At 38.4% G+C, this 27,245-nt stretch overlaps 1 protein-coding gene across 2 annotated transcripts in view; it reads right to left on the minus strand.

Moving 5' to 3' along the window:
• Positions 1-3,040: 3,040 nt before the first annotated feature.
• Positions 3,041-27,245, minus strand: part of ERP44 (endoplasmic reticulum protein 44) — a 48,550-nt gene continuing 24,345 nt past the window's right edge. For both annotated transcript variants that reach the window (XM_068194422.1, XM_068194430.1), the window contains 8 exons: positions 20,029-20,213; positions 19,518-19,633; positions 14,518-14,575; positions 13,096-13,212; positions 9,353-9,464; positions 8,761-8,902; positions 5,715-5,817; positions 3,041-3,617 (listed from right to left, as the gene is read on the minus strand). In XM_068194422.1, the coding sequence (XP_068050523.1) occupies positions 3,516-3,617; positions 5,715-5,817; positions 8,761-8,902; positions 9,353-9,464; positions 13,096-13,212; positions 14,518-14,575; positions 19,518-19,633; positions 20,029-20,213 (935 nt within the window). In that variant the 3' untranslated portion in view covers positions 3,041-3,515. The remainder of the gene's footprint in view (positions 3,618-5,714; positions 5,818-8,760; positions 8,903-9,352; positions 9,465-13,095; positions 13,213-14,517; positions 14,576-19,517; positions 19,634-20,028; positions 20,214-27,245) is intronic.

Raw genomic sequence — 27,245 nt, forward strand, 5'->3', positions numbered from 1 at the left:
ACTGTTAGTTACAGCACAAATAACTTCTAAGCAGTGCTTCCTTATTACTTCTAAAATAGTGCAATTGCTATCAGCCAGAGCATTATGTCTATTTCAAGTAGGTCTGAGATTCAGGGAAACAATGCGTGCAAGAATAGTTTTCACAAGTAATTGCAGACATTGTCAAAACTGCATGTGTTGAAGCCTTGGTGCCTCCACTGGTTAAATCAGCTGGAGTGCAAAATATGACCTGAGTTATTCAGCTCATTTGCTTCCGACAGGCAAAAAGCCCTTTCTTTTCAACGCATCTACTTTGGATGTAAACAGAGTTAATGAGCTTGTAACAACTTCATAGTAAGGTTGTTCATTCCTTTGATGTTTATTTTCTACGTTTAAAGGAAGACACTAAAAAAAAAAAGTGTTCTTAATCAAAAATTGGTTGATCCTTTGTATGATCTTCAAATGCGGTCTCTGCTTTCCTGCTGTATGCTGTGAAAACTCGTGCATTTAAATGACAACACCAACATCGATGATGTTGTGGACTCCTCCCCCTAAGCTGGAATAATGCCAGGACAATCTAAATTCATAAGAGTGAATTCCTGCCTCAGCTTATACAAATTCAGCTTGGTGTGCACTCATTTTATGAAATGTCTACTACAAGAACTATTCTTGCCCCTTGCATCCTTGTGGAAGCAATTTGAAATAATTGTGTACACACTAGATGTGGGAGACTGTTATTTAAGCTATGATATTTTAAAATAGTTGGGTTATTTACATATGCAAAGAAACATCAGCATGTGAGTAACTAAACTAGCAATTAAATTGCTAGGCACATTACTCAGAAGAATTGTAAGATATAAATAATTCTTTCAGATGAAATAAAAGTTTTTGCCTATGAGACTGTTTGGAGCATTTACTGAGAACATTAAGGTTTATTTCCTTTCAACATCTAAAAGATTAATCCCTCCCAAATTTTATATTATTAAAATAATTGCACTACCAAGATACAAGAATCCTGTAATGAGTTTCCAAATACATACTTCAGCTATCGAAATATTTACATTGTCTAAAATGAATATAAGTTCCTAAAATGTCACAGGCATCCAGTAACTCATACATACATGGTGGCTCAGAAATGGACTCAAGTTCAATGGAAAACAATTCAGAATGGTTTTGTTCCCTAAGGGGATAATACTAATATTTTTGACAACTTCTCCTGGAAAAGCTGTGAGAAGTGTTAAAGGGAGTGGGAAGTTGAGCACCAAATGGTTAAAACCACAGATGCAGATGATCAGAGTGGAAGGGCTCAATTTGAAACACAACTTGGATTTTGACAAGCACTTGGCTTTCTCAGGTAAAAGCTCAAGTGCCCCTCAACAGAATGGGCAAGCCCAGCTAAGCTTCAGCTGTTCAGCCTCCTGCCTGCAAAGAGAAAAGGCACTCGAGCACTGGTGCAGCTGTATCAGTGGTCATCAAGAACCCAGGAGAATCAGCTCCAACTCCAATGACTGCATGCCAAAATTACTTGAGTATGTAACTGTCATAAAACTGTTACATCTAACTCTCAGCCTAGTGCTGGGGATGCCGAAGCTCTGGGAGCAAGTCCTTACCCTCAAAAGCAAACTTGGATTAAGGAAGGACAGAGGGGGTTAATCTCTTTCACTTCCTAGCTGAAAGCACCAGCCCGTGGACTGCTGGGTGGATCATGACATCTCTCTTCAGAAAGAGAAGTTTAGACATCTTCTACCAAACAGCAATTATAAATCCCATTACTCCAATAATCTCAAGGAAAAGTAGGAACCTCAGAGGAGTAAGGTAAGTACTTGCAGGTATCATGTAAGAATTGACTAAAATTTCAGGTGACAGAACTCCTCCAGAAGTTGCATAACACAACCTGCAGATAGTAAGTGTCAGCCTTAAAACCACACCCTCCTCACATCTTTTGATTCCAGCTGGAAGGCAGTGTGACTCAGCTGCCAAAAATGCTTGATTTGTGATAAGATGGAGAATGGGGCAGGAGAAGACCTGGCTTTCAAGCATTTTATGTGCACTCCAAAATGCAGATTCACAAAACCAACAAAGAGTATAGCTGTAAATAAAGCTTTGCAATACTATTTTAACTCCCAACTCCAGCTGCTTAGTCAGCTGTAGCTTAGTGTAGGACCAGCAACTCTGTCCTCAGAAATGCTCCCTAGAAATCTGCTGTGCCTGGTGCTGCAGGGGCTTGAGTCAGGAGCCTACAGCGGGATCAACTTTTGCCACAGCTGCACAGGACCATGTACATCCTCTGTCAATAACTGAGCCAGTGGCATCAAGCTGAGAGGCAAAATGGTCCTGAGCAGTGACTGCACAGGTTGGGGCACTTCCCTAAGTAAACCTGAACCCAGTGTTCCACCTGTCCAGAGAACAAACTTGCTTCCAAGGACACTGAACCCTGGGGCCCAAGTCACAGACCTACAGTCTGTGCATTAAGGGTACAAATCCAGTAATCTCCAGCAATGCAGCACAAATCAACAGAAACTCTGCCATCTCACAGTTTTTGTATGTTCACCTCACCTAGCAGCTTGAAGGTTCATTGAGAAAAGCCCATAACAGAATGCCACAAGGAAAATCTTAATTCCTTCTTCAGAGCAGAATTCAAAGACTGCACAATAAGTAAGGCACAATAAGTAAGCCAGGCAAAGAGAGTAACAAAAAATTTGCAATGTTTGGTTGAACAGTGTCTGCCAGGAAGGCAGGGATGCAGAAGGAAAAAAATACCCAGAGACTAATGTTAATATAGATACAGATATAAATTTAGGACTGACAAACTCAGATGCCAGCCGAGTTCTAGTCCTCTCTGATTTGAAAGGTTTTTAACATTCCTGTCCTTTTACCACAACCATGTGGGCAGCATAACAGTCTTAGTTCCAGGAAATTGGAGCAGGTCAGTACAGCCCCTTCATTCAAAATACAGCTATTATCATCCGAATTTTTCCTCTCCTCACTTGCAATTTTAATATTCCAGATTGTTTAATTGCTTAGACATTTACAGCCAGTAAAGCACCACACAAGATTCTGTAAAACTTTAATTTATTCCCCTCCCAAGTATCCAGAATAGAAGACCCTCTTAAGTTGGAGAAAAATGTGACAAAGAAATAGATTACCAGGATAGCTGTTCACAGAAGAAAAAGCACATACTACCAAGGTTACACAGAAAACAACCCAAAAGTCCTATTTAATGGGATAGTGCAAGTTAACAGCATGTCTCTGGCAAGGATACCTTCATTTGGATTATAAAAGTTTTACAGAGTTAGATCAAGAGTCTGGATGGGTCTCTCATATTTTACTATAGCATTAAGAATGTACTGTTTGAAAGATGCTGTACAGAATGACCCACCAAACAAATGTATTTACAAGCCTGGGGAGAAAAAATTATTTTTCAGTTTATTCAAAATAAAAATACACATAGAATTATGAAAATATAGGTTTACTATTTCCACCACACAGAAGTCAATGCTGCTGTCTGAAAGGCTTGTAAGATTATTTCAAGTTTTTTAAAGTTCATCTTTTTCCCTCAATAAGGTGTACCTATGTTCACTGGGTGCCAGTTTCTGGAATGAGCTCTCTGGTGGGCTGCTTGCTAAATCCTGAATTGGCTGAAAGAAAAACAAACAGTAAAATTGTTTGTTAGACTAATAATCATTTATCTCCATTAAATGAATTTCTAGCATTATGGGAGTGTACAAATATCCTGTATTCTCACAAATTGAGTTTGGGGTTTTTTTTGGAAGGCATGTTCCGAGTCCCAGGTAGGTGGAACACAGCCACTGACACACACACACATTAATTAAGGAATTAATTAAGGAAGTTAAGGATATTCCTTTTGTTGAGATTCCTATCTCAAGGCCAACAGCCATCACATGAGTTTCTGTACAAGTCACACAGAAGTATTTCAAATGTACCCCACTGTATATTTGCTTGAATCTACCACTTGTTTTGGGGGTATTCTAGATTTACATGTATGTGTTTTATGAGATATACCAGGGCAAAAGTGACATCACTGCAAAAGTATTTTAGAATTACTTTTCCATTGAAACTAAAAGAAAACACCCCATACAAAAATACATGCAATTCAAGGGGCATAGGTGACTCACAACAACAGCTTCCAGTTTAGTGAAGGCCAGTATTTATTTCCATTGCATCCACATCTTCCACAAGATAGCAGGATGCCATACAGAGATGGGAATGTAAACATCCCAGGTTTTGTGTGCATTTTTCAAGGCAGAAATGAGGTAAGAGCAAGCCTACAGCTCTGGGTCCTGTGCCTGTGCCCAGACGAGCAGGCAGCTGGATCCAGGGACTCCACAGGCTTCCTCCTTCCCTGGCCAAGCCTCCTCCTCGGGGCAAGTGCCTGGCCTATGCCTCAGTCTCCAGCCCTTATTTCTGCCCCTCCTCCTGATGGCCTGAATTCTGGTTGCTCAATGAATTTCTGAGAAACACAGGGAACTACAGAGTCAAATGAATTACTGCTGAGAAAATTCAGCCCACGTGTTTTCACAGCCAGTCATGACAACATTCAAAAGCAGTCATTCTCCTAGCCAAGGCAAGGCCTCCAGGGCTTTCACACTTTTAAATCTTTTGAGCAGGGAAACAGGAGGCTGCACTCAATTGACTTAGAGCAGTGCCATCCTTAGCACATTCCACAGATGAGCAGGAAAAGGAGCCTGTAGCTACAAATAGTTTCTGTCCCTCAGCCATAGAATGGCCCAAGGCTCCCCAACACAAGGGCACCAGGGCTCCTCTGGGACCCAAGTGGCCCTCTGAGCCCTGGACAACACAATGTATACCTTGAAATAAGTGTTTAAAAACGGTTCTTTCTTTGGAGGGTGCCCAAGGTAGAGAAAATGTTCCCTGACAGTTAAATTTGCACTTTTCAGCAGGACCCCAAGCATGTAAGCTGAGTGGAGTATCAAGAAGATACAAGGCTGATTGAGACACCATTAGAAAACTGCGATGAGCAGAGGAAATTGGGGCTGGTCATGCCCTTTCTTTTCTGACACTGACTTTTCTCTGGAGAAGGATCTAGTAGTTGTGTTCCTGAAGAGATCCCAGAAGTGACTTCCAGGCATGTAACTGCACAACATGACAAGCTTTGAGCAGAGCCATGAGGAAATCAAACTGACAAGTGCAGCCTGTGAGCACTGCTAATGCTGTTTGTCAACCACATTAACAAAAGCAGTAAGGCCTACTACTGCTCACCCATCCTTTCTTGATGCTCTAATGATTTGCCTCCTGTTTGCATTGGTAATATATAAAACATTCAATCAATTGTTGTCTCCCCTTAGAACAACCCTCTATTAGTGTGTTGTGTGGGAAAAAATGCAGCTATGATGGATTATCAGCTTTTGTACTGAAGTCACAGGAGAACCTTAGAGCAGTTCTGTGAAGTCAGAACAGTCATCCAGCCCAAGATAACCTGTTTCAGTGGAGAAAATAAATATTCTTATACTCTTCCCTTATTCAAAGCAAATAGGTACCATATTACCCCTAACACCTACTACCCCTAATACTCCCTGCCTTTACCCAAAGAAGGCTGAGGAGCCAAGCAAAAATGGTAATGTTATGCTTCTGTTAACAGATTTTCAAAGACAGAAGTTAAAAGTACAACTATAGTAGAAGGCATAGCTCTGACAAAGATTAATAAAAAGGTCTTTACTAAACAGCCAGATTAAATGTATTTGTTGTAACCTTACCTGACCAGGTGCTACATCAGTTGGATCAGGGCCATGATGAAACTCTCTATGCAATTTTCCAGAATGCAAGTCTAGTACAAATTGCTTCAGTTTACCTGGAACTCTGGAACAAATTCAATAGAAACATCCACATGTTTATTACAAGTTAAGTCCAAACACAGGAGATTTAAAGTGCACTGCTTAGAGAGCAGCTAACTTCTGTTTATCTAGCACACTATGCCTACTTTTAGGTGATTAATAGAGGACAGGGAGCCACATGGTTTGCCAAGGTATCCCACCAGCTTCTTTTTCTTTCCACTGTCTCTTGAGAACACAGCAAGTATTTCATCTTTTCAATAACTCCCACAGAGCTGTACCAGCCAATAACTTCATTGTGAAGTCCCTTCAGCTCCCCACTAACCGTAATGTAAGAGGGAACAGCAGGTTCCAAATGCACAGTTTACAGATACAAATGACACTTGGGGAGCACTATTGACAAAACATCTTTGAAAGGCTCTCTACTGCCTCAGCAACTGCACATACACCACAGATAAACACTAAGAGGATATCAATGTAAATCTAATCTGAGATCATCTACTGTCACCCACAGCAAACGTGCTAAACTACAGCATCCAGTTTTATCTCAAAGTGAAGAGTTAATCTAGGAAGTATTAAAGATGAGATAAAACTATAGTGTGAGCACTGCGCATGAAATCTAAAGGTAACGTGTGAATGGACACACATTTTGTAGGGAGTCTTCCATGAAACTAATTATTAAATTTAGGAAAGAGGAAGAAAGTGTGGTCAGACAGACTATCAGCAATATGTAAGATAATCAGAAAACTCTATGGATAAAATGCAGCAAATGTTGATTCAGAGGGTATCATTACAGGAATGTCTGTAACCAGTCAGTATTACATTGGTACTTTAAGGGGCCTCTTCCCATCCCAGATGAGATTATGAATTAGTACCAGTGGAGAAAAGGGGGTTCATTCCAGCTTGGTTATAGGGACAGCAGACTCCCTGCTTTTCCTCAGGCTCCTGCCCTGTTTTAGGTCGGGCACATTGCTGGAGACATTCTCCTCTCCTAATGCAGCAAGGGCACTCGGTGTCTGCAGCCTTGTGTAGCTCAGCCTGTTCTTGCTGAGAAGCTACAACCCATCTGTTGGACACTCCCTGCTATCATTTCCAGCCTGGAACAGCAGGATGAATAGGGCCAGGTGGCCAACAGATGAGGATAAAATAGTGATGGTCTCATTTGCCTGTCAAGTGCCTATTCTCCAAAAAGACAATGAGTTCCCTAAAGAGAGGGGAACTCTTTTTAGTTGACCAGCTCTGAAAGTGCCATATCCAAACCCTGTTGGCTAGTGGCAGCACTAAGGTTACAAGAGACAGCCTGAAGCCAGTTTATGAAAGAGTCCAGAAGGTTACTGAAGTGGTAGATGAAAGTCTCAGAATTAAGATTTTACTTATTAATAAAAAATAAAACCACAATACAAAACCACCCAAGAAGCAACAAAAACATCCAAACCACATATATACAAAAGAGTATCTTCCCAGGAGCTCCAAGCTCTTCTTGTTCCCAAACTGTGTTTTGCTATTTCTATGTATCAGCTCAACCTCCTAGAATAAGGTTGAGTAATTATTTATCATTAGGCAACTGTCAACAATCCTGACATCTCTCTTTCAGCTTCATTTGTAAGTGACAACTGGTACACATCAAGCAAGTAGCTCTCATTATTCTGACAGTGTTTCACAGAAACTGAACATTTAAGAAACATAACATCAAAGTCTAAACTAAACATCTCTTCTGCCTCTCTGCAAGATGTTAATTTGTTTTAGGGCTGTTTAAAAAGTGCCAATAAAAAGAGTGGTTTTAAAATGCAAATATCCTATTTTTTTTTTTGCTAGGGTGTACAGTGAATACAATCTTCCAAAGAAACAGAAACGCAGAAAAATAGTCACTTATCAAGAATTTCAACATACATGGCTTCAGATATTTGAAAAGCACTATTCAAGATACATCAAACAGAGACAAAATTTTATAGATAAGCTTGTGGAGAATTGCACAAATAAGCTAAGTTTGAACTCTCCTCCCAGATGTCAGTATCTCAGGTAGAAGAATGTCTCCTGGAACAGCAGAACTAGACATGATATTACATTCACATTGCACGCTAAGTCTGAGCTTTGAATCCTTGGTTTTGACAAAAATGAAATACCCAGCCTAGATATCTAACCAGAAGTTAGCAGGCAGTGTATGTGCAGCTGCCCTCTTTGAGACAGAAACTGGAGGGTTTTTTAACACGCAACCAGAAGACAAAGACAGAGCACTTCTCTCAGGCTGAAAGCCCCTGAAGAGAACATTTACACATCTTCATTCCTTGACTGACCCATGCCAGACAGAACATCTACTTTCAAGGCCGTGCACCATAGTCAGGCTGAGGTAATGAGGGTTATCACAGCAGTATTTCACCTAAGCACACTGGTACTTTGCTGTAACTGTATTTCATCCAGATAAACATGCCAGTGATTGGCCATTTTCCAAGTTGCACATGGAAAATTTCACAAACCCACACAAGTATTTCTTTGCCAGCTTTCCAGGTGTAGACTAATGCAGGAAGGCTAGAACTGCACTGCAGGAAAACCCAAACCAGCAGGCTGGGAATTATTACATGCTGCTTTTTACAGTAATCCCTGAATAACACAGTACTTCACATTCCATGTAGTATTTTCAATCTTTTCAAGTTGAGATATCTAGATCACTACCAAAAACGCCATGCCAGGTTCTAAATGCCTAACCATGATGGAAAACAGCAAAACTGTGAAAGAAGGGAAGATCAGCATCTAAGAACTTCACATGAGATTCTTTTCTTGCATAAAGTAATACGACTCCATTTAAACAATGACTTCATGCCAGCTCATCCTGCTATAAGGCTCTGACACTAAATCACACAGAGGCAGCCTTAGCAACCCCAGATTTACTCATCTTCCTACCACAGCAGTGATTAAAGTATGAGCCTTTTAACTTGTTCTTCTCCAATTAAAATGTGCCAAGAAAGATACTTACGACAAGTCACTGAAGTCTGGAAAGACATACATGTGCCTGAAGCTATCAATGGCAATGACAGGGCAGTCTGCTGGAGTCTTCTGAATGTGGAGGAGTGGATGCCTGAATTTGTCACAGTCAGCATGGAGGAAGTTTATTGTACCTTAACATTGTGAGCAGACAAAAACCCATGTTAGGATTTTTTTATTATTATTGTCTTGAAACCACTTTCCTGAGTATTATAAAGGTAGAGACATGAGATAGATACAACATGCAAAACCTGAAAATAGGTCTTCATAAACACCACCAAAATAATACATTTTCTTAAAGTGTGTTTTTTTCCATATTACAAACTGAAGCTTTGTTTAATGCCTCTCAAAACACATTAGATCACTCAGACAAGAAGGATTTCTGAAAGTTACTTACTAATAAATTGTGCATCTATTTTAATAATTTCCAGAGAAGTTGGTCCTCACTGTCAAAAATGCATCAAGCCCTTCAGTCTCAAGAGCTTGAAAGCTACAATTCTGTTTGGTATTTGCTTCCACTCCACTGAGTTGTCTGAAAAAAATTATACCAGTAAAACCAAGAAGTAGTGGGAATTATTACAAACCTTTTTCACCTATTAATTGCCGTGCAACCTCCTGTTGGAATTTCTCTAAACTCTCCAAGTCATCTTTCATGTGGAAAAGTATGAGAAAAGGAAGGCCTTCTTCTGTCAGTTCCTGCATAGAAAACAAAGGACAAACTCATTTCTTAAGGGCACCAAATTAAGTGATTCCAACAATTTTCAAATTCAGTGATATCTCTACTTTAAAAACAGACAAAAAGCAAGACTAAAGATGTTAACTGCTGACCCTTCCTCCAAGATACTGGAGTGGTACAGTCAACAATGCTTCCTCCCTTTTATCATATACAACAGATAAAGGATGAGAGCAAGTCATTATCAGCATTTTGGGAAGGGATACACTTTCACTGGAATACTTGTGCAAAAGAAATAACCCGATTCTGAGGAAACACAGCAGCTCCAGAGAAACCACAATAAGGCCTGAGCACCATGGCTGTTAAATGCTACAAAAGGCTGAGCGTGTACTCTAGAACCCAGTTCTAGCTTATTCACACAGTAAATTGGTGCTTTCTTAGTGTAACACAGGAAGTGTCTTTGAATAACTCTATTCCCTCCTCACTAAAAAATGAGAAAAGCAGAAGCTAATGACACAGCCAGAGGAGTTATGATCAAGTACTGCTCTCCTGCCAGTAACTGTGTCCTGACAGCTATCCTTTGGTCATCCTTTGTTGGACAGGCAAATTTTAGTTCCTCATATGAATCTGTTCTTGCAGCCCAAAGCCTTTTAAAGACCTCTGCCCACAGACAGATAAATACAGGATTGCCTTGAATAATTTGTTCAGGATTTTTCTTTTACTCAAACAAAACACAAACGCCTACTCCAAACATGATTTTTGTCAGCTCAACCCACTACAGCCTGATTGAAGAGATAAACATTTATCATCTAAGAAATGCTTGCATCTTTCAGTTGCACAACTGGTATAACAAGCAAGTGCTGCTATTGCTTTGATCTAGCCTACATCAGCATAAAAACTGTGCTTTTGGGGAAAGATAGTAGTGGCTTATTCTGCTACCAAATAGAAGGGTTTATTCAGATATCTTCTATTTGCATTAAGTTGAAGGAAAGACTTCCCCTAACAGTAGGCAGCCAGTTACACAGAGTACATGAAATGGCTCTTGTTCTCCTTCAACCAAATCCATCAGGTAAAAGTTGAAGCATGGTCTTTTAAACAGAAGACTGCAGAGATCCTCATAACTTCAGTGCTCTTGAAATCCAAGCTTCCCAATCCATCCCTAAAACAACTAATCATATTTGCTCATTCCCATTTTTACACACACACATTCAGCTGGGTCTCACCCTCCTCTCCTACTATAGGATGGGAAAAAGTCTGTTTTGTACCACTACAGTTATGGCTCCATTCCCTATTCATTTCAGCAAGTACATTTCCAGAGGGAGAACTCGTAAAAAGCTTGGTATTCTGGCTCTAAGATCTTCTCTTGCTTGCAAGCAGCTAAAATGACAACCTCAGCAAGTTACATTCACAAGATCAATTCATCTCCAAACAGGCTGTAAGAACAGCTCTGTGAACCTTGATAATTTTAACCCTACTATAAGATACCTCCCTTTGTTTCCTGAGCTATTCCAGCTTTCATATCATGTCTCACTGACCAGGCAGGACAAGTGGAAGCTCACTCAAAAGTTACCGGGTTGTTTGGCACTAAGAAAATCAGAAGACTTGCCATTAGATCTCCCACATCACTTCTGTGTGCCTTTGAGAAGTTTCTTACTGGATCCAAACCTCACAGTTCAGCACCACCGTTGGGACGACACAGGTTCACTGCTTCCATTTAACACAGAACTACACAGCCTGATTACAGGTTAAACAGGGATTTCTTCTGAATGATATCCTGATCCCAACAGCCTTTGCCAGTCAAGCACAGGAACTGTCTTGAATGGGCAGTCCTCAAGCAGAAGACTCTGCTTCAGATCTCAATTACTATGCGTTTAAAGTGTATTCTAGTGTCATCAATAAAGTTTAACAGTCACAGCACTTCGCATTTTTATCTTGTAATATTGTGCAGTATGCACAATAAGAGCCCATTTAAATAACTGTACAATCTCAGGATGCAGATATATCTCAATTTTGGCATGTTTAAATTTGTTCGGGTACCAGCAACACTGAAATTTTTAAACAAACTTTGCCAGGCAAAATGTGACGTTGCAATTGTAACTATCTGCCTAAGCAAACAGGAATCAAGGGTTAAGGTAACAACCAGAGAAACCACAACAGAATGTGGTACAAGCTAACAGTGATGAACCTTGGCTTCCAAAGCTCAGAATCCTGTTTCACCATGGAAAAAGTACACTGAGTATCTACCACACACTTCTAAAGATGTTAACATGTGGCATCTTTTACATATTGAGTTACAAATGAAGAATTAAGCTTTGTTAACTATCAGAACTTTCCAATAAAAGCTGGCAGGATTGACTAGAAAACAGTCAATAAACATGGCTTAATTAAAACCACCCTGTCCCTCCCACTGCCATAAAACCTGAAGTGCTGCATGTGCCCAGAACAGCAGATTCAGGATAAAAAGAATTAAATTTGCAAAGAGTGAATGAATCACGACTGATCCTCTGGTTTCTCATCCAGTATGGACAACGTACTATAATTTGTGACAAACCTTGGGAAAAATCTAACAGACAAATCCATTAGATTTTCTAACACATTCTGTACCTGTGTATAAATACTCCTTTTGAGATGCTACAAACTTGATAATTTTTTAAGGACTTTTTTTCACATTATTTATTTTACAAAGAACAAAATAAAATATGGAGTTGGATATGGACAAAAGAAGAATAAGTTACACAAGAAAACAAAAAAGCCTTGAAAGAAATAATAATGAGAAGAAAAGAGATGCTTAAAAACAAACTCCCAAATTCCACCTGACAAATTGCAGCCAAAAGAAGAAAAGCATGGGAAACAACACATGAAACGAAAAAGATTAAGGTACCAGTGCTTTAACACAGATTGAAAATAAAAGCCCCACATAGTTTTCACTACCATTTCCAGAAGATTCCAAGATTCAGCCACCATTTAATGTGCTTATTTATAAGATAATGCTTTGGAAGTGGTTAATACAGTAGTATTTTTCTACCACTCACATTAACATCAATGGGAGGGAGCTGGTGATGTTTAGCCTGGAGAAAGGGAGGTTCAGGGGAGGCCCTACTGCTCTCTACAACTGCCTGAAAGGAGAGTGTACCCACTTGGGGGTTGGCCTCTTCTCCCAGGTAACAAGTGACAGGGGAAGAGGAAATGACCTCAGGTTGCACCAGGATAGGGTTAGATTGGATATTGGGAAAAACTTCCCCACTGAAAGGGTGGTGAAGCACTGGAACAGATTGCTCAAGGAAGTTGCAGAATCACCATTCCTGGAAGTGCTCAAAAAACATGTGGATGTGGCACCTGGGATAAGGTTTAGGGTTGAGCACAGTGGTGCTGGAAACTGCTGGACTCAATGATCTTAGAGGTCTTTCCCAATCTTAATAGTTCCGCAATTATAACTTCTTACTTTGGCAGCGTATGAAACTACTACAGATCTGCCTCCAGTGAATTTCAAGAGTAACCAAAAAGCTCCTAAAGAATGAAAAGACATTCTCTGACAGCCATTTGCTGTCTAAACCAAAATACACAAAGTTCTTTGATGTGGATTAGGGACCTTAAAAGAGACATTTTGGTTTCAAGAAAGAAACCCCTAATGTAGAGTAATAGAAAAAGTCCTACCTCCCCATTTTCAAATGTGATTTCTCGAACTAGTGGTACACATTTATCTTGTGTCCATGCATAAATCAAATCAAAATTGGTTAGTGAGCCTAAATACACCATATCAGGAGCATTTTCCTGTTGAAAAGAAAAATACGTAGGATGAGAAACAGTAAAAATTACATTGCTGCCTACAAAGATTACCTACTCAACATGAAATAACAATATTCATATAAATATCTAAAACAAATCTTATACCAATATTCAACCTTGTACATGCAAGATTTCTATTAAATATGTGATAAAAGTACAAATGGAAAATAAATACTACATATTATAATTTAAGCAGTCAACTCCATTTTATAAGACACTTTATAAATAATGAGAGATACTGTGTTTCCAGATTAGGGATGCTTCAAGTAAGGGCTATTCAGATTTCTGCTTTCTGCTAGGCTGCAAAATAGCATCTCCAGACCTAAACTAAATGCAGATAGTGAGCTGCTTCAGTGAATGCTGATAGTTACAGACTCATCAAAACCCCCTCCTAATGTCCTACAGGACTTGAAACTGGTATTTTACATTTGCTTTGCCAAAGAGATATGAATAAATAATAATTTTCCTTTATTTGCTAGTAGTTTTAACTTGCAATTCAGTGCTAGCATCCTTTAATTAAATCACAATTTTGGTTAACATGAAGTGAAGCATGACTTTGCAAGCTGCGGCTGTGATTAAGCACACCTTAATTCAGAAATGCCATATAAATTAGGTAACTTCATAAATTCTGTTGTTAGAAAAAAATAAAAATGCTTTGAAACTGCCTTCCCCCTCAGGTCTATTTGCATCTATTTCCTCTTTTGTGAGCAGCTCTTTTCATACAGTAAATTTGAGAAAGGAGCAGAGTTTTAGATAGTATGTGTCTATAAAGCAATTCTTGCAGATTTTCTTCTGTACTGGATTTTTCTTCCAGTAAAACTATGTTTATGAGAGTTTGTCAACCCGCAGTTAATATATTTTTTTTTTTAATTAATAGATGAGCTCTTAACCCTTGTGGACTAAGGCATACCAGACGGTTAAGTAATAGTCATAAAAATACACAGTAATTGTCACTTGCTTTGAAAAACATGAAGTGTACCAGCTTCACAGATTTTAAAGAGAACACATGATGAGTTGACTGTGTTTAAAAAAAAAAATTTAAATTTTTGACATGGATATTTCAAACTATAGGTTTAGGTTCTATGCATTAACTGTTAACACGTAAGACTGATCTTTTTCGTTGACTCAGAAACACTAATTTCTATGATACTCTTCCTCACACTATTTAGTGATGAAATAAAACTAAGATCTGAGATGCAGTAACATACTGAATGATCTGAATACAGTCTCCATTTGTTTGTATTCACATATAATCACAACAATCAAAATAAAATACACAGTTACACTTACCCCTGGTGGCTTGTAGATTACATTGTCTCCGCTAAATCTCTCTGCTTTTGAAATAGCCCTACAACAAACCAACCAGTAAGCATGTCTTGGTACAGACAAATAAAATAACTGAGATACCAAAATTCATATTTTAATTTTCTATCTTCTTCTTACTTCTTTTTTGTCCCTTTTACAATTTGAGAATTAAAATCCTTCATTTTTAAAGTAAACTGTAAAGTGACTCCACAGAAACTTGGCCTGTCTAGATAAGAGGGCATTAAGGGAGTCAGCAAGATGCCGAAGGCTGGACTAATGGCATCAAAGTGACAAGTGATAAATGCCAGGACAATTCTGGGTAAAGTCCATCAAAGAATTGGAAAAAAAATCTTGAGGAAGCAAAGAGGAAAGTGGATTCTTGCTTGCATTTACTCTTACTGTTCCACTGTTTACACTAACAATTTACATCTCCTCTACTCTGACAGAGAAGGGCTTTAAGGTGTTCTACAGGCACAAACAATGGGAAAACGGATGGCAAGTAAGCCCCCACTGTCCATTTTACCCTCAGGTGTGTACCTCTAAGCCGTACTGTTCCTCCTTGGTATTCAGATTGCTACCTCACCTTGGTACGTTCCTCTCTTGCCTTTAGAATATTTTACCCCAAATCACAGCAAAGTACCCTGAAAGCTGCTATTCTGTACCCCAAAATTATCATCTCTTATTCAAGCAAGTTGGAACAGCTGTGCATCCAATGGAGGAGATAGAAAAGAAAGAAAAGTCAAATTATCTGAATTTATCTCACTGCAAGATGAGCTACATCTTCCAGGGGTCTGAACAATTTAGAGTGCTGAGAAAAATACAGACATCATAAGGCTTAACGCAAAGTACCTATGTTTTATTGATTTCTTTTGATCCAATTATCCTTTTCTTACCACATACAAAAGGTGCCTTGCAGAGTTATGTTACACCACCGGTATTTTCATCAGTTTAGAGATGCATATTTTAAAATGCATTTTTGTATTCCCAACATGACTCTCCCCATAATGTGAAATGAGGCTTCCTAGTGACAATCATCACTGAGGTAAACAACTTGCATCCCAAACAGGCCTTCATGGAATAAGAAAGTGAAGCCACCTGCCCAATCATTGCTTACTAAGCTGATGATAATCTATAATGAAATTTATGCTCTAGGGTAACCCTGCCGTAGAACCCAAAATGTCCTCTTCTGTGTTCTTCCACTCCAGTAGCTGCAGCTATGACTGATTTTTTTTTTTTTCAGATAATTCAAATGAAGTGGGGACATGATTTGAAAATCCCAAATGCCTGAAGATATACCTTTTTAAAACAACTACTAAAATGGAAACACTTCAGTTTGCATTTTGTCTTTCTTTGAAGCAGTAATGTACAAGGTGAATCTCTGGAAAGCACACAACCCCCCCCCCCCCCGCCATATTTACTTGCCAATGTAAAATTAAAACATTCCTAGATTTATCACTTTCTGCCATTAATTACTTATGGTTCATCATAGCCTTTTAAGAGTATTTTTGGCTTTTTTTCCCTGTTCAACATTCTCTTCCATGTTCACAAACATTACAGATTCATTCCCCTCTATTTCTAAAATCTACCTCTAACAATCTCTTCATCAGATTCTTCATCTATCTCCTCCTGCTTACAAGTCTTCTTTCAATAATCTTGTTCTGTGGTCACTTCAGATCTTAACAGAACTGTAAGGACCAGTTAATTTAAGAACAGTTTTAAGTATCAAAATCATCTGCAACTAAGTACTATTAACAGAGTTTTTAACTAAGCTATTACAACTACCTAAAGCCAGAATAATTTTGGCATAATGGGACAGCTCTGCCTTGACAGAAGTCAGTCAAGCAACTATGTTTCTCCTGTCAAATCGGTTGTTTTATTTTAGCTTAAGAGAAATTTGAACATGACCACTCACGTAACCTCCCCAAATCATGTAGCTGTTGAACTCTGTCCATAGCAAAACCAAAAGTCCTTTCCAGGGGCTGTTAGGATGCTCAGTCAGAAGAGTTCAGCTGATCAATGCCAGCTCCCCATGAAAAATTTTGCTATATATAATCTGAATAAAAAACACCGATCTGTAGATAGCATCTCCCTTGGAAGTCTTTTCACATACAATTTTTAGGAAGCTGAAGAGCCTCAGCTACTGAAACATGAAAACATTTAGCTCCCAAGGTTGCTGTTGGGAAGGCTGCACTTTAAAACACTAACAGCTCCAGGCTACAAAGGGAATGGGTGTCTGGAGATAAGAATATTGATAAGCCTGCTGTGCAATCTGTATTTACACAGGCAGGTTATCAATAATCAAACTGTGATCCATTCCACTAAGTCTGCTTATTTCTTATATCTGAACAAAAAATAAAAATAAACCCCCCATAGTGAAGTGAATTTTTTCAGGAAGTTGGGTCAAACCAATCAGTGGTCAAGTTTAGATATTGGCACCTGAAGTGACCACTGAAGATAGGGATACGCCTCTGAGAACACAGGGGGTTAAAAGCAGGAACTCCCAAGAGCTCGCTCTCTTTGGTTCCAGTCAAGGTGCTGTGCAGACCTCCCCTGCCCAGCCATGGGGCTGGGTGGGAGAGGAGAAGCCATAAAGCCTAGTCAAAGTAAGCTGAAAAGTAGAAGGACTAGAACCGAACCAGCTCCTGTAGACAGAAGAGTAGAAAAAAGCAGAAATGCCTTTGTCATCCCCCCCCCGCAGAGGGAAGAGACAGAAAGTCCAGACAGCACCTGTAACTTTACCAGAGCAAAAAAGAAAGAAGGAGGGAAAAGTACCCAGCCTTAACCTTAAAAATCAACTGCTAAACAAAAATTTAAACCATCCAGAAAGTCTGAACTTTTAACCCTTTCCTAAAAAATGAAGGCTTTATAAAATATTACTCCTCCTTAATTTGAAGTAGAGGAGAAACAGTCTAAAATCCAAAATAACAGAAGAAGAAATTTTTGAGTTAGAAAGAGATGATAAAGTAGCTTGTAGCTGAACTTTTCTTGTTAACCATAAACTAAACCAAATTCTCCTAACAGAGGCTGCACTTAAGAGAGTGCGTTAGTGAGCCAAAAAACCTGTTTCAGTAACTACCAACAAAAAAGTAAAGAAAACAGAAGAAAGTTAAAGAAAGTGTAAAGAAGCCCTCTGTCTTCAAAAAAAAAAAAAAAAAAAGAAGAAAAGAAGATCTCTGTTCTTAGACCCTCAGCCCCACGGGAAAATGGGGGAGACTGTAAGACTGTAATCCCAAAATAAAAAACTGAACTGTTATCTCTTTTAGTCCATAGCAAAGCATCCTTAAAAGAACCCGATAAGCAGTCTGTCCATATACAGTAGTGAGAGCACTATAACATAAAAAAGAGAGTACCACCATATCAGATTTTCTCCAGACAGTTACCATGTGTGACATAGAAACACAAAGGTGGCAATTGTGTTTCCTAAGGAGTCTGTAGCGCAGGAGAGACTCCTGTCTCCCTTAAAAGACTAAGTATTTGATTATCTAAAGAGTGGCAACTTAATCAAGATCCTAAGTAGTGTCTCACTGTTAAGTTTATTTAGAAATTAAGTAAGAGAAAGAAGAGTGTTTTAGAAAGTCTTCATCCAAAATTTAATGTTTGTAATTTTATAGTAGTAGTAAATTAATAAAGTTCTTTTCTTTGTTATTAAGCTTAAGCCTGTTCTGCTCTGTTCCTGATCACATCTCACAGCAATTATTTAAGAAAGTGCATTTTCATAAGAGCGCTAACATTACGCCAGTGTCAAACCATAACAAGTACCTACTTTAAGAACAGTGCCCAACAACCAAGTGGCTTTTCTCATTATAGGCAATTGACACAAACAGCAAACCAAAGATGAACAGACTCAAAAAACGGGAGAGTGAATGTTGAAAGTAGTGCTATCTTAGTAATAATTTTTTAAGTTATTTCTGAAAAGACTGAGAAGTTGAATGAGGGGCAAAAAAAAATTTTAAATTCTAATAGCAACGCTCATGGCTGTGCTGAGAACAAGGATGGATGCAGCCATCAGAAAACACTTGAGATAATGGCACTCACCGGGGATAAGACTGACAGACCTACAGAGCACAGATTTACAAGTCATGGCCAGGACTGCTTCCACACTGATAGTAGTACCTGACTGGGGATTGAAGGAAGGGAAAGCCACATGCAACCCTGCACTTGTTTCTCTGCTATTCTCTACTACATCCAATTTAAAAAAAAACTCCTGAGGCAATTCTGTGCGGCATAAAATCTGGCATAAACCATGCAAATTCCTGATTTTGCAACTGTGAGTACACTGGAAACCACTACAATCACATTAATGGTCAATCACTTCAAACTGGGCAGTGCTGGCACATTAAACACTTTAGAATGAATCTAGATTTGAACACGCTACTTAAAAAGTGAATCACTCCCAATCCATTCTTCTTTCACTGAATATTTTGAAATATCGCTGTAAATCTGTACAAGGAGAAATCTGAATTCCTGTAGATTTTTCTTCTACACTTATACTATGTAGCTCACCAATGCAATTTTCTTTCTAAGCTATTACACTGTACAGTGACATAAAACCTGCATGAAAAGGCCCAGGCACAGAAATTAGGTATTTTGGAACAAGGTCTGCTCTCCTAACAGCAAGAGGAAATGAGTAAGCAACTAGATTCCTTAGAGACAAAAGAAAAAAAAGGGGAAGAATGAAAAAAAACCTCTCCCTCTAATAATGCAGGTTTTTGGGATACAAATATCTACCATTCCCCCACCCAAACCTCCTCAGGTACATTTAAACTATACTGACAAAGAATGGTAAAAAAAAAGAAAAAGGAAGCAAAAAATAAAAGTTTAATTTCACAGCAAAAATTAAGGCTAAGAAGATTTATCTATTAAGGTTTAGTCTCTTCAGTTATACCACACTGAAAATAATAAAGAAGTCTATTTAATAAAATTATAGAGACCTCCTTAACAGAATTTCAATAATGAAGTCAAGAAATCAAGAAATTTCAACTTACCCAAAGGCAGAGAGGAACACACAATCATCATGCAAAATATTCGCAACTCTTTCAAAGGTTCTGTAATTATCAGAGTCCTTTTGCTCAAAGTACCCAATAATATTTCTTCTGCTGCGCTGTAAAAACAAAGGTTGAATTAAAGCTTGCATCAAATTATCAAAAACTGTCATTACTCCCTACAGATATTAAAGAGAGAGATGCCATTCATTCAACAGTCGGTAAATGCAGAAATTATTTCTTTTTTGCCTTTTCAATATTCAGAAGAATCCTTGTATTTTTTTGTGAGAAATATTAAAAGTATCTTGTCAAATACAACACATGATTCTTTTAAAATTTTTTAAAGCAAGATAAATAACTTAGTAGTGGAGTGAATGCAGCTCAAAGTGACAACACTGAACTAACTTGTAATACTGCAAATGATTCAGTTTAAAAAACTATAAGGTACTGAACATTCCACAGTTCAACACTGAAAAAAAAAAATCCAGAGAAGGAATAAAATTGAAACACTTACGTCAAGAGAACTAATTTCTTCCAAATCCTGGACCTCCCGAATAGGGTTACTTTTCTGCTGCCTAATGTAATCTGCTATTGCTGTCACAGATCTCTGGCCCCTGTATTCCCTCTTCATCATCATGCCATTCCGGAAGAGTTTCAGAGTTGGGTATTTGCTTATCCTGTACCTCTGAGCTATATCAGCTAAAAAGAAATTAAGAAAATTAAAGCAAAGCCCTACAAATACAGAAATATACTGAACATGGTTTCTTATGCATGCACTGAACATGGTTTCTTATTCCTGTATGTGGAATCTCTGAACCAGCAGTTCTCTATCTTTAAGTAACAAAAAGACAAAACAAAACAACAAACAAACCTAAAAAACAAACAAAAAAACCCCAACAAAAACAAACCCCCCCCAACAAGACGCACCAAACCCCTTTATACCTAAATTCCTCCCATGTACTGATCTTCATAAAGAAAAAAATTACCAAAATCTGCGTTAAGCAAAGACTCAACTTGGTCATGTATATTCATTTAGTACACTTCCTACAAACAACTAGGAAGGCAAATTTAAGAGCCTAACAAGAACATGAGAATCTTCAAAGCTTGCCAATCTCAGTTAATTAACCCACTTGAGAAAATATTAATAAAATTAATCATCTCCTATTTTTCTTCAAACTTAGGATTTTCATCTCAATCACAATGCTGGAAATATAACTTTCACGTCTAAAATGTTTGAGAATGCAAACCCTGTGCAAAGTATTTTTTGACGGCTGTGAAGGCCAGAAAACTGCTGTCACAGTTCTGAGATGTTCAGGTTTTGAACAAACACTAAATTCCAGGTTTCTAGATTAAGGCAAACACCTCTTTGGTCAACCAGTAACATCATTCACTCCAAGACAAGTCTTCATTCACATCTATACATGCAGTCCACTCTTCTTCTAGACTTGGACCACACAGAGCTTCACAGAAAAAAGGTAACATGTATTTGCTCTTGTTCAGCACAAGAGCACTAGTGATCTTCACCTTCATCTAACAGCTCAGCTATTTATTTATTCACAAGACTTACAAATGTAAAAGAATAAAACCAAAAAAAGGCTTTACAGGACAATCAGAAGAGCAGTAAAGAAGAAAGCTAAGCAGAACAATACAGTCCAGTTTCCCACACATGTATATCCTGTGCCCCTTAACTTCAACCACTACTCAGGCATTAATGGGGTTCCTCATCACATCCCACCAGAGTTCTTAACATGCTCCTCTGTACATCTTCCCCTTGGCTAAATCACTGGGACACAGCAAATTGCAATAGGAATTGCAGCTAGTTCCCAGGCACACGTTGATGGGGAAGCTTACACATAGCCAGCAAGTGATTCATAGCACACTGAGCAGGATCCAGCTGCCTTGAGTTTTTAAAGCAACCTTTGTTATGGTGTAGAAACTGGGTTTGTGCATCTCCAATATTCAGCAACTGATTTAATCAAGTTTTTTAAGTACTTAATAGCTTTGAATGCTCTTCCCCCTTTCAGATGTGGCTGAAGTCCAGCAAAGAACATGACAATTTTATGAGGAGGAACTGAAGAAATGGGTTAACCAGACAACTTTCAGTTCTTAGGAAAGCAAGAATAAAAACAAACAATAAAGACAAAGTAGTTAATGTTAGATAGATTTCCATATGCACTTTACTTTGGCTTTTGCTTTGCTTAATTATTCCCACCTGTTCACTCCTCCCCTGGAAATAAATATAGGGAAAAAAAAAGGTCAAAGACCCTGTGAAAACTGTTTATCTTCTTTTACAGAGTGGGATGCAGTTTACCTATACCTCTGGACCTAAACTCAACTAAGTGCCCCCCAAATATGCCCATCTTCCCCGAGCTACTTAACCAATTGAAGAGACTCGTTCAGGTCAACCACACCCACTACACTTCCCATTCTTTTCTCTCTCAAGGAAAGACAGAGGTGGTGAATTCAGCAGACTGATCTATCCTTTGGAGACAAAGAAGTTTCATTCAGTTGACAGAGAGAGGAAGGCATCGCAAGCATGCCCTGTACACATCCTTACTTTTCATGGACTCCTTACAAGTCACAGGGTACCCTTCAGGTGACCTGGATTAGCCCACAGCAGGAAGGCAACCCAATGGGGTCCATGAGCACATGTGGCACAGTACTGAATGACAGTGAGAACAAATCCACTCTGACAAAAACGTTCCTTCTCAGTTATATATTTACCACAAAGTAGATTTACTTTCTATCTTACACTTACTCTTTTTTAAAGAGAATGGAGAAGTCTGAATTCCATGCTGCCTGGAGAACTCTCAGTGAAACCAACTGCTGCTAGAACAATACTAATCCTATTTGCAGCTTTAGTTACTGAAAACAGTCTCTGTACCAGTTGCACAGCTTAGATGAGTCTGAGAACTGAAAACAAAATGTGCATAGCAAAAGAATAAGAACCAGGTCTATTCCACAAAAATGTTCTCTAACATCTCCCAAGTAAACTCCAAAGCTTCACCAGCTTAGCCCAGTTCCTAAAAAGCTTTGCATCACTATAAAACAGCACAGAATTCAGCCTATCAATTTCAACTAAGAGGCCTTGACTTGTTTCCTAAATATCCCAGAACTGCATTTCTTAATGCACTAATTACAGAAAAAAATAACGTAAAACATTTTTTGTCCTCAGTAAAGAGTACTTTTATTTCAAATTAATTCAAATTTCTCCATGGAAGATGTCAATATATTTAACAATAATGAGCATTAGATTAATAATGTTTTTTTCCCTTAAACTCTACCACATTTTACTTAAAGTACCTAAGCGCTGCCTGCAAGAAGGTGGCAAGTACAGCAGGGGAGGAATCACTTAATATTTGCTTGGTAGAAGAAAAACAACATCTGCATGCCAGGAATTTGCTGCCCTTCTCCCCTGCTGATAGAAGGACCTTTGGTCTGACAGTACATGAGTTGATGTAACCTTGACCAAGGTCTGATAAGGGACAAGGAGCACAATGTGTCAAGATTTCACAGAAGCACATCGCGATTAACAACTCCTCCTGTTACAGACCTGCACAGTGAGAGAACACCAATCCCCACACTTCTTTGTCTCACAACATGGACCCTTTTTCCTCATGTTATTTCCACAGCTATAGGAGGATGCAAGGGTTGAAGAATGGACATTCAGGGGTCATGAAGGTTCTCCAAGATGCAGATTGCAGTACCTAAGGATGTGGATCTTCATTAAGGGCTGAAGTTGTATAAAAAAATTAATGGTAATAAATGCCCACTGTCAAAGCTGAATTCAAACATTATTTCATAAGTCAGTACCTGCATGATCTTTACAAATTACATTGAGATTCCATGAATGCTGGTATTTGAACTAGTACAGAGAAATGACACTCCTACACAAGTAAGTATTTGAAAACCATCTTTTTACAAAAAATAAAATGCAAGTACATGAAAAATTGTTTGAATTAATTCAAAAGTCAAACAAAGTAAACCTTAAATGCTTCATTAAGCCCTGGCATTTGATACAGGTAGAGTTAGCATAAGCAGTGCAACTACAAAATTATATTCCTTTTAAAATTAGAAATACACAATGCAAATACTTGGAATATTGTTTGAGCTCATTCACAGATTGCATTAGTTATAGTAAATCCTAAATGAAATTTAAAAATATTTCCTGACACTCCCACTGCCCATTTTCTAATGAAAAGAGGTATTTGAAACAGACAAGGGCAACCTACCCAAAAAAAAAAAGTCTCCCAACTACAACTTTATGACCTCTTATTTTCTTCAGACATGAAGGTACCTAAAAGGAATAAACCCTGTGTCTGTATTTTGCTGAATTGATCACTAAATCACAAATCTAGTGTTTGTGCTACCAGGATAGTTTCACATTAGTTATGATAGGAAGTTACCAACATACTTGATCATATCCTTTTCTTCTACAAATCAGAAGCTTTGAGCACAGCAAAGACTGTTGGATTCAGATGATTCTTCTCCCCATTTTGCACGTTTACCTGTTCACATGAAACCATTTCCAAACTGCCTAGACTTTTTTCCACTATTCATTCTGCCAACTCCAACATGAATATCTCACAGTCGCCCAGTTCTCTTCAGATGCACTGTATTGATCGATAACTTCTCCTGAGCAAAGCTCTGTCTTACAACAGGGAAGAGACAGCAGCTCTTGTTTTGAAACAAACTTTGATGTGAAACCTGACATTTACACTCATGTTTTCTAAGACAGTCTCCCACATCATCTTCTGAGCAAGATCCTCTAAGAAAGCAGGATTTGTGAGCTATCATTTGTGATCCATATCTTCATCATATCTCCTGTACTGTCAGCCATTTCTCCAGAGCATCGTTCTCTATTCAAAGAAATGCCAAAGCACATTTTTTGGGGTGTCAGGCTTTTCTCATGGTGGGTACACACATGACCCAAGCTACAGCTTCAGGCAAGCACACAGCCAGTGACTTGTTTCCCAGAATGCTTCAGACTCCACCATTCTAGGTTAACACAACAATACACTATCCAAAGTTCAGGTAGCTTGATATCAGATTGCATCACCAAGAATCTCAATTCCACTGCCACCAAGTGGAGATTAAATGTACAATGAATAAAGTGTTGAAAAATTGCACCAAAACCCACTATATTGAAGAAGGCTCCCACCCACAATGTAGCTAAGAAGGTCCTTCCCAGTGAAGGACCAGCAATATTTACAAGGGTCACCATTAACCCAGTTCACTGTTCTAATTTTTCAGTGCCATAATTCACACTATGACTAAACAAACATTTAGATTTTAAGTCTACAGGACTGGTTCTCAAAAAACATGTCCAGTAGGATTTGAACAATATTGCTAATTATCCTAAACGCCTACCTCAGCATATAAGGCAGCACCTGAAGAATTCAAATGCTGAACAGAGGACTATAACAGTCTGAAAAGTTATCTGAAAGAAAATCAAAGTTTCAAAACTCAAACCCTGTAAAAATAACTTCTGACAATAATCAGTGTCCCTTTTTCTAGAGGAGAGGAGGGTGGTCACTTCATGTTGTCTGAGGAAGAGCTAGCACAAACCCAAGCTACTGCATTTCCTAACTCTGGTGTTACATAATGGTTGTAGGAGTTGCACAGCTAGATGTAGAGAGAACTTGAATTTTCTGGGTCTAACACTAATTTTTATTTTGTGTGTCAAATCATCTTAAGTCTTCCTTACCCTTCTGCAGTATCTTCCATCTCAAAAATAACAAATTCTTTCAGCTGTATATTTGAAGCTGGAATGACCAAATGAGTATTCTGCTAGCTCACTTGAGATCAGTCAAAATCTTTTGAAGTCCCTCAGGCTACCCACCAGGGCACACTACAGATGAAAAATGAAATCTGTCTTTGATAGGTACCTTTTACTTTCATTATATAGCATAAATTCTCCCCAGTTAAACTACTGCTCTTGTGACACTTGCAAGAAATTGTAAGCCCTGGCAGAATGCTCAGAAGAAACAGAATTAGAAAGGAACTTGGGAAAGCATCTAAACTAGGCATCTATTCCAATGATTGTGATACTGGTGACTTGTATGATGGACCAAAACAGGTAGAAGGAAAGCAGTCAATATTCTGTATCAAACTCAGGTAACTGCAAATTTAAACCACCTTCTGCTGCAAAGAAGCATTCACAACAGCCATGCCTGCTCCAAGCAAGGCCTCATCAGTAGGCATCCCATAATCTTCTTTGACAGACTAATAAAATCGCTCTCCTGAGGAGTGCCATCAACAACCTCTCCAAATCTCTTACACTTTTTATTTTACCCAAAGATAACTCTCTCAGACTGATTTTTTTCCCAAGCAAAGTGACAAGAATGCAATGAAATCCTCATGCTTGTTTAGAGTTTCATTTAGAGTTCCTTTATGCACTTCCAAATTTGTTATCACTGAATTCTTTTGCTTACCAAAGGCACAGTAGCAACACAATCTCATCTCTGCAGACTAACATTAGCAACATGAGCACACATTGCAGAAACAGCCAGTCACAGAGAGCAGCAGCTCACAAAACTGAGGGAAAATACCACTCCCAGACACATTTGGAATGGAAGAACAGTTCCCTAAACAGTCTGTCCAGCAAAGCATCTCCTTACATACCCTCAGTGTGCCTCCAAACATAAATCAATTTCTCAAAGATCTATTCAAACTAGCTACTATTTTTTATTTAACTCAGAAACCAAAGGAAAACATAGTGCACTAGAATCAAACCCCCAATATATATACTCTAATTGACAAGAATTTTGTACCACAGCTCCTAATGTTGAATTTAGAGAAACTCTCCAAAATATAAACTCTTGCCCCAGAGAAATGTGAGTTCTAGATTGCTACATCCAATCACAGAGAAGAGAAATACAGGAAATCTATTGTACCAAGTGAGTTTCCAACACTGCTGCTTAACACAAATGATTAAAAACATCCTGAAACACAAGCAAGAAAAAAAATCACCCAAAAAAACCCCAAACAAAAAACTGCAAACCATGAAACAAAACCTTCCTAATAATGTCTGTGCAATAAGATCTTCTGTAATTTTTTATCACTTTTACTAGGTATTATACTTGGATGAGAGGTGTCTAATATTTAAGATAGCTGAATTACTAAATTGAATATACCAAAACCATCAAATATTAACAAGACATAATGTAGCACAACTCAGATATTTTTAAGTTATAAAAGGATGTGGTCTTGCAAAAGCAAAGAGTACCTGCTTTAACTACCTGCTCCAGATTTACCTTTAGTGTATGTTGCACACCAGCTTAAAAACAGCCTGGTGACTTTGCCTACACATTTCAGGTATAATTATCTTCCACAATATTACAAACTAGTGTAAAATATAACATATACAGAGGCCTAATATAGTGTTAATATGTATATTTTGTATTTTATCACATAAGGGACTATCACTTTCCAGAAAAACATCTTTATATTGGCTATAAGAGTAGACAGAATGATGGTTTTGTCATTAGGCATCAAACATTTGGCAGTACATCAATAATTCTCTTTAATTTGCTTTACCCTCAGAAGCTGGTGTGAGCTGTTGGGCCCTGCAGTGTGCTTCAATAATAGTGCATTAAACAGAAAGTATCTATGCCTGAGTAACCATTCTGAAAGCTGTTTTTGAGTGGCCAGAAATCAGCTATTTGGATTCCCTACAGAGTCTTGGCCTCAAAAAGAACCAAATCATTTGTAATGCAAATAATCCACCAT

Source organism: Anomalospiza imberbis, chromosome 1 (assembly GCF_031753505.1).
Source record: "Anomalospiza imberbis isolate Cuckoo-Finch-1a 21T00152 chromosome 1, ASM3175350v1, whole genome shotgun sequence".
NCBI classification, from domain to species: Eukaryota; Metazoa; Chordata; class Aves; order Passeriformes; family Viduidae; genus Anomalospiza; species Anomalospiza imberbis.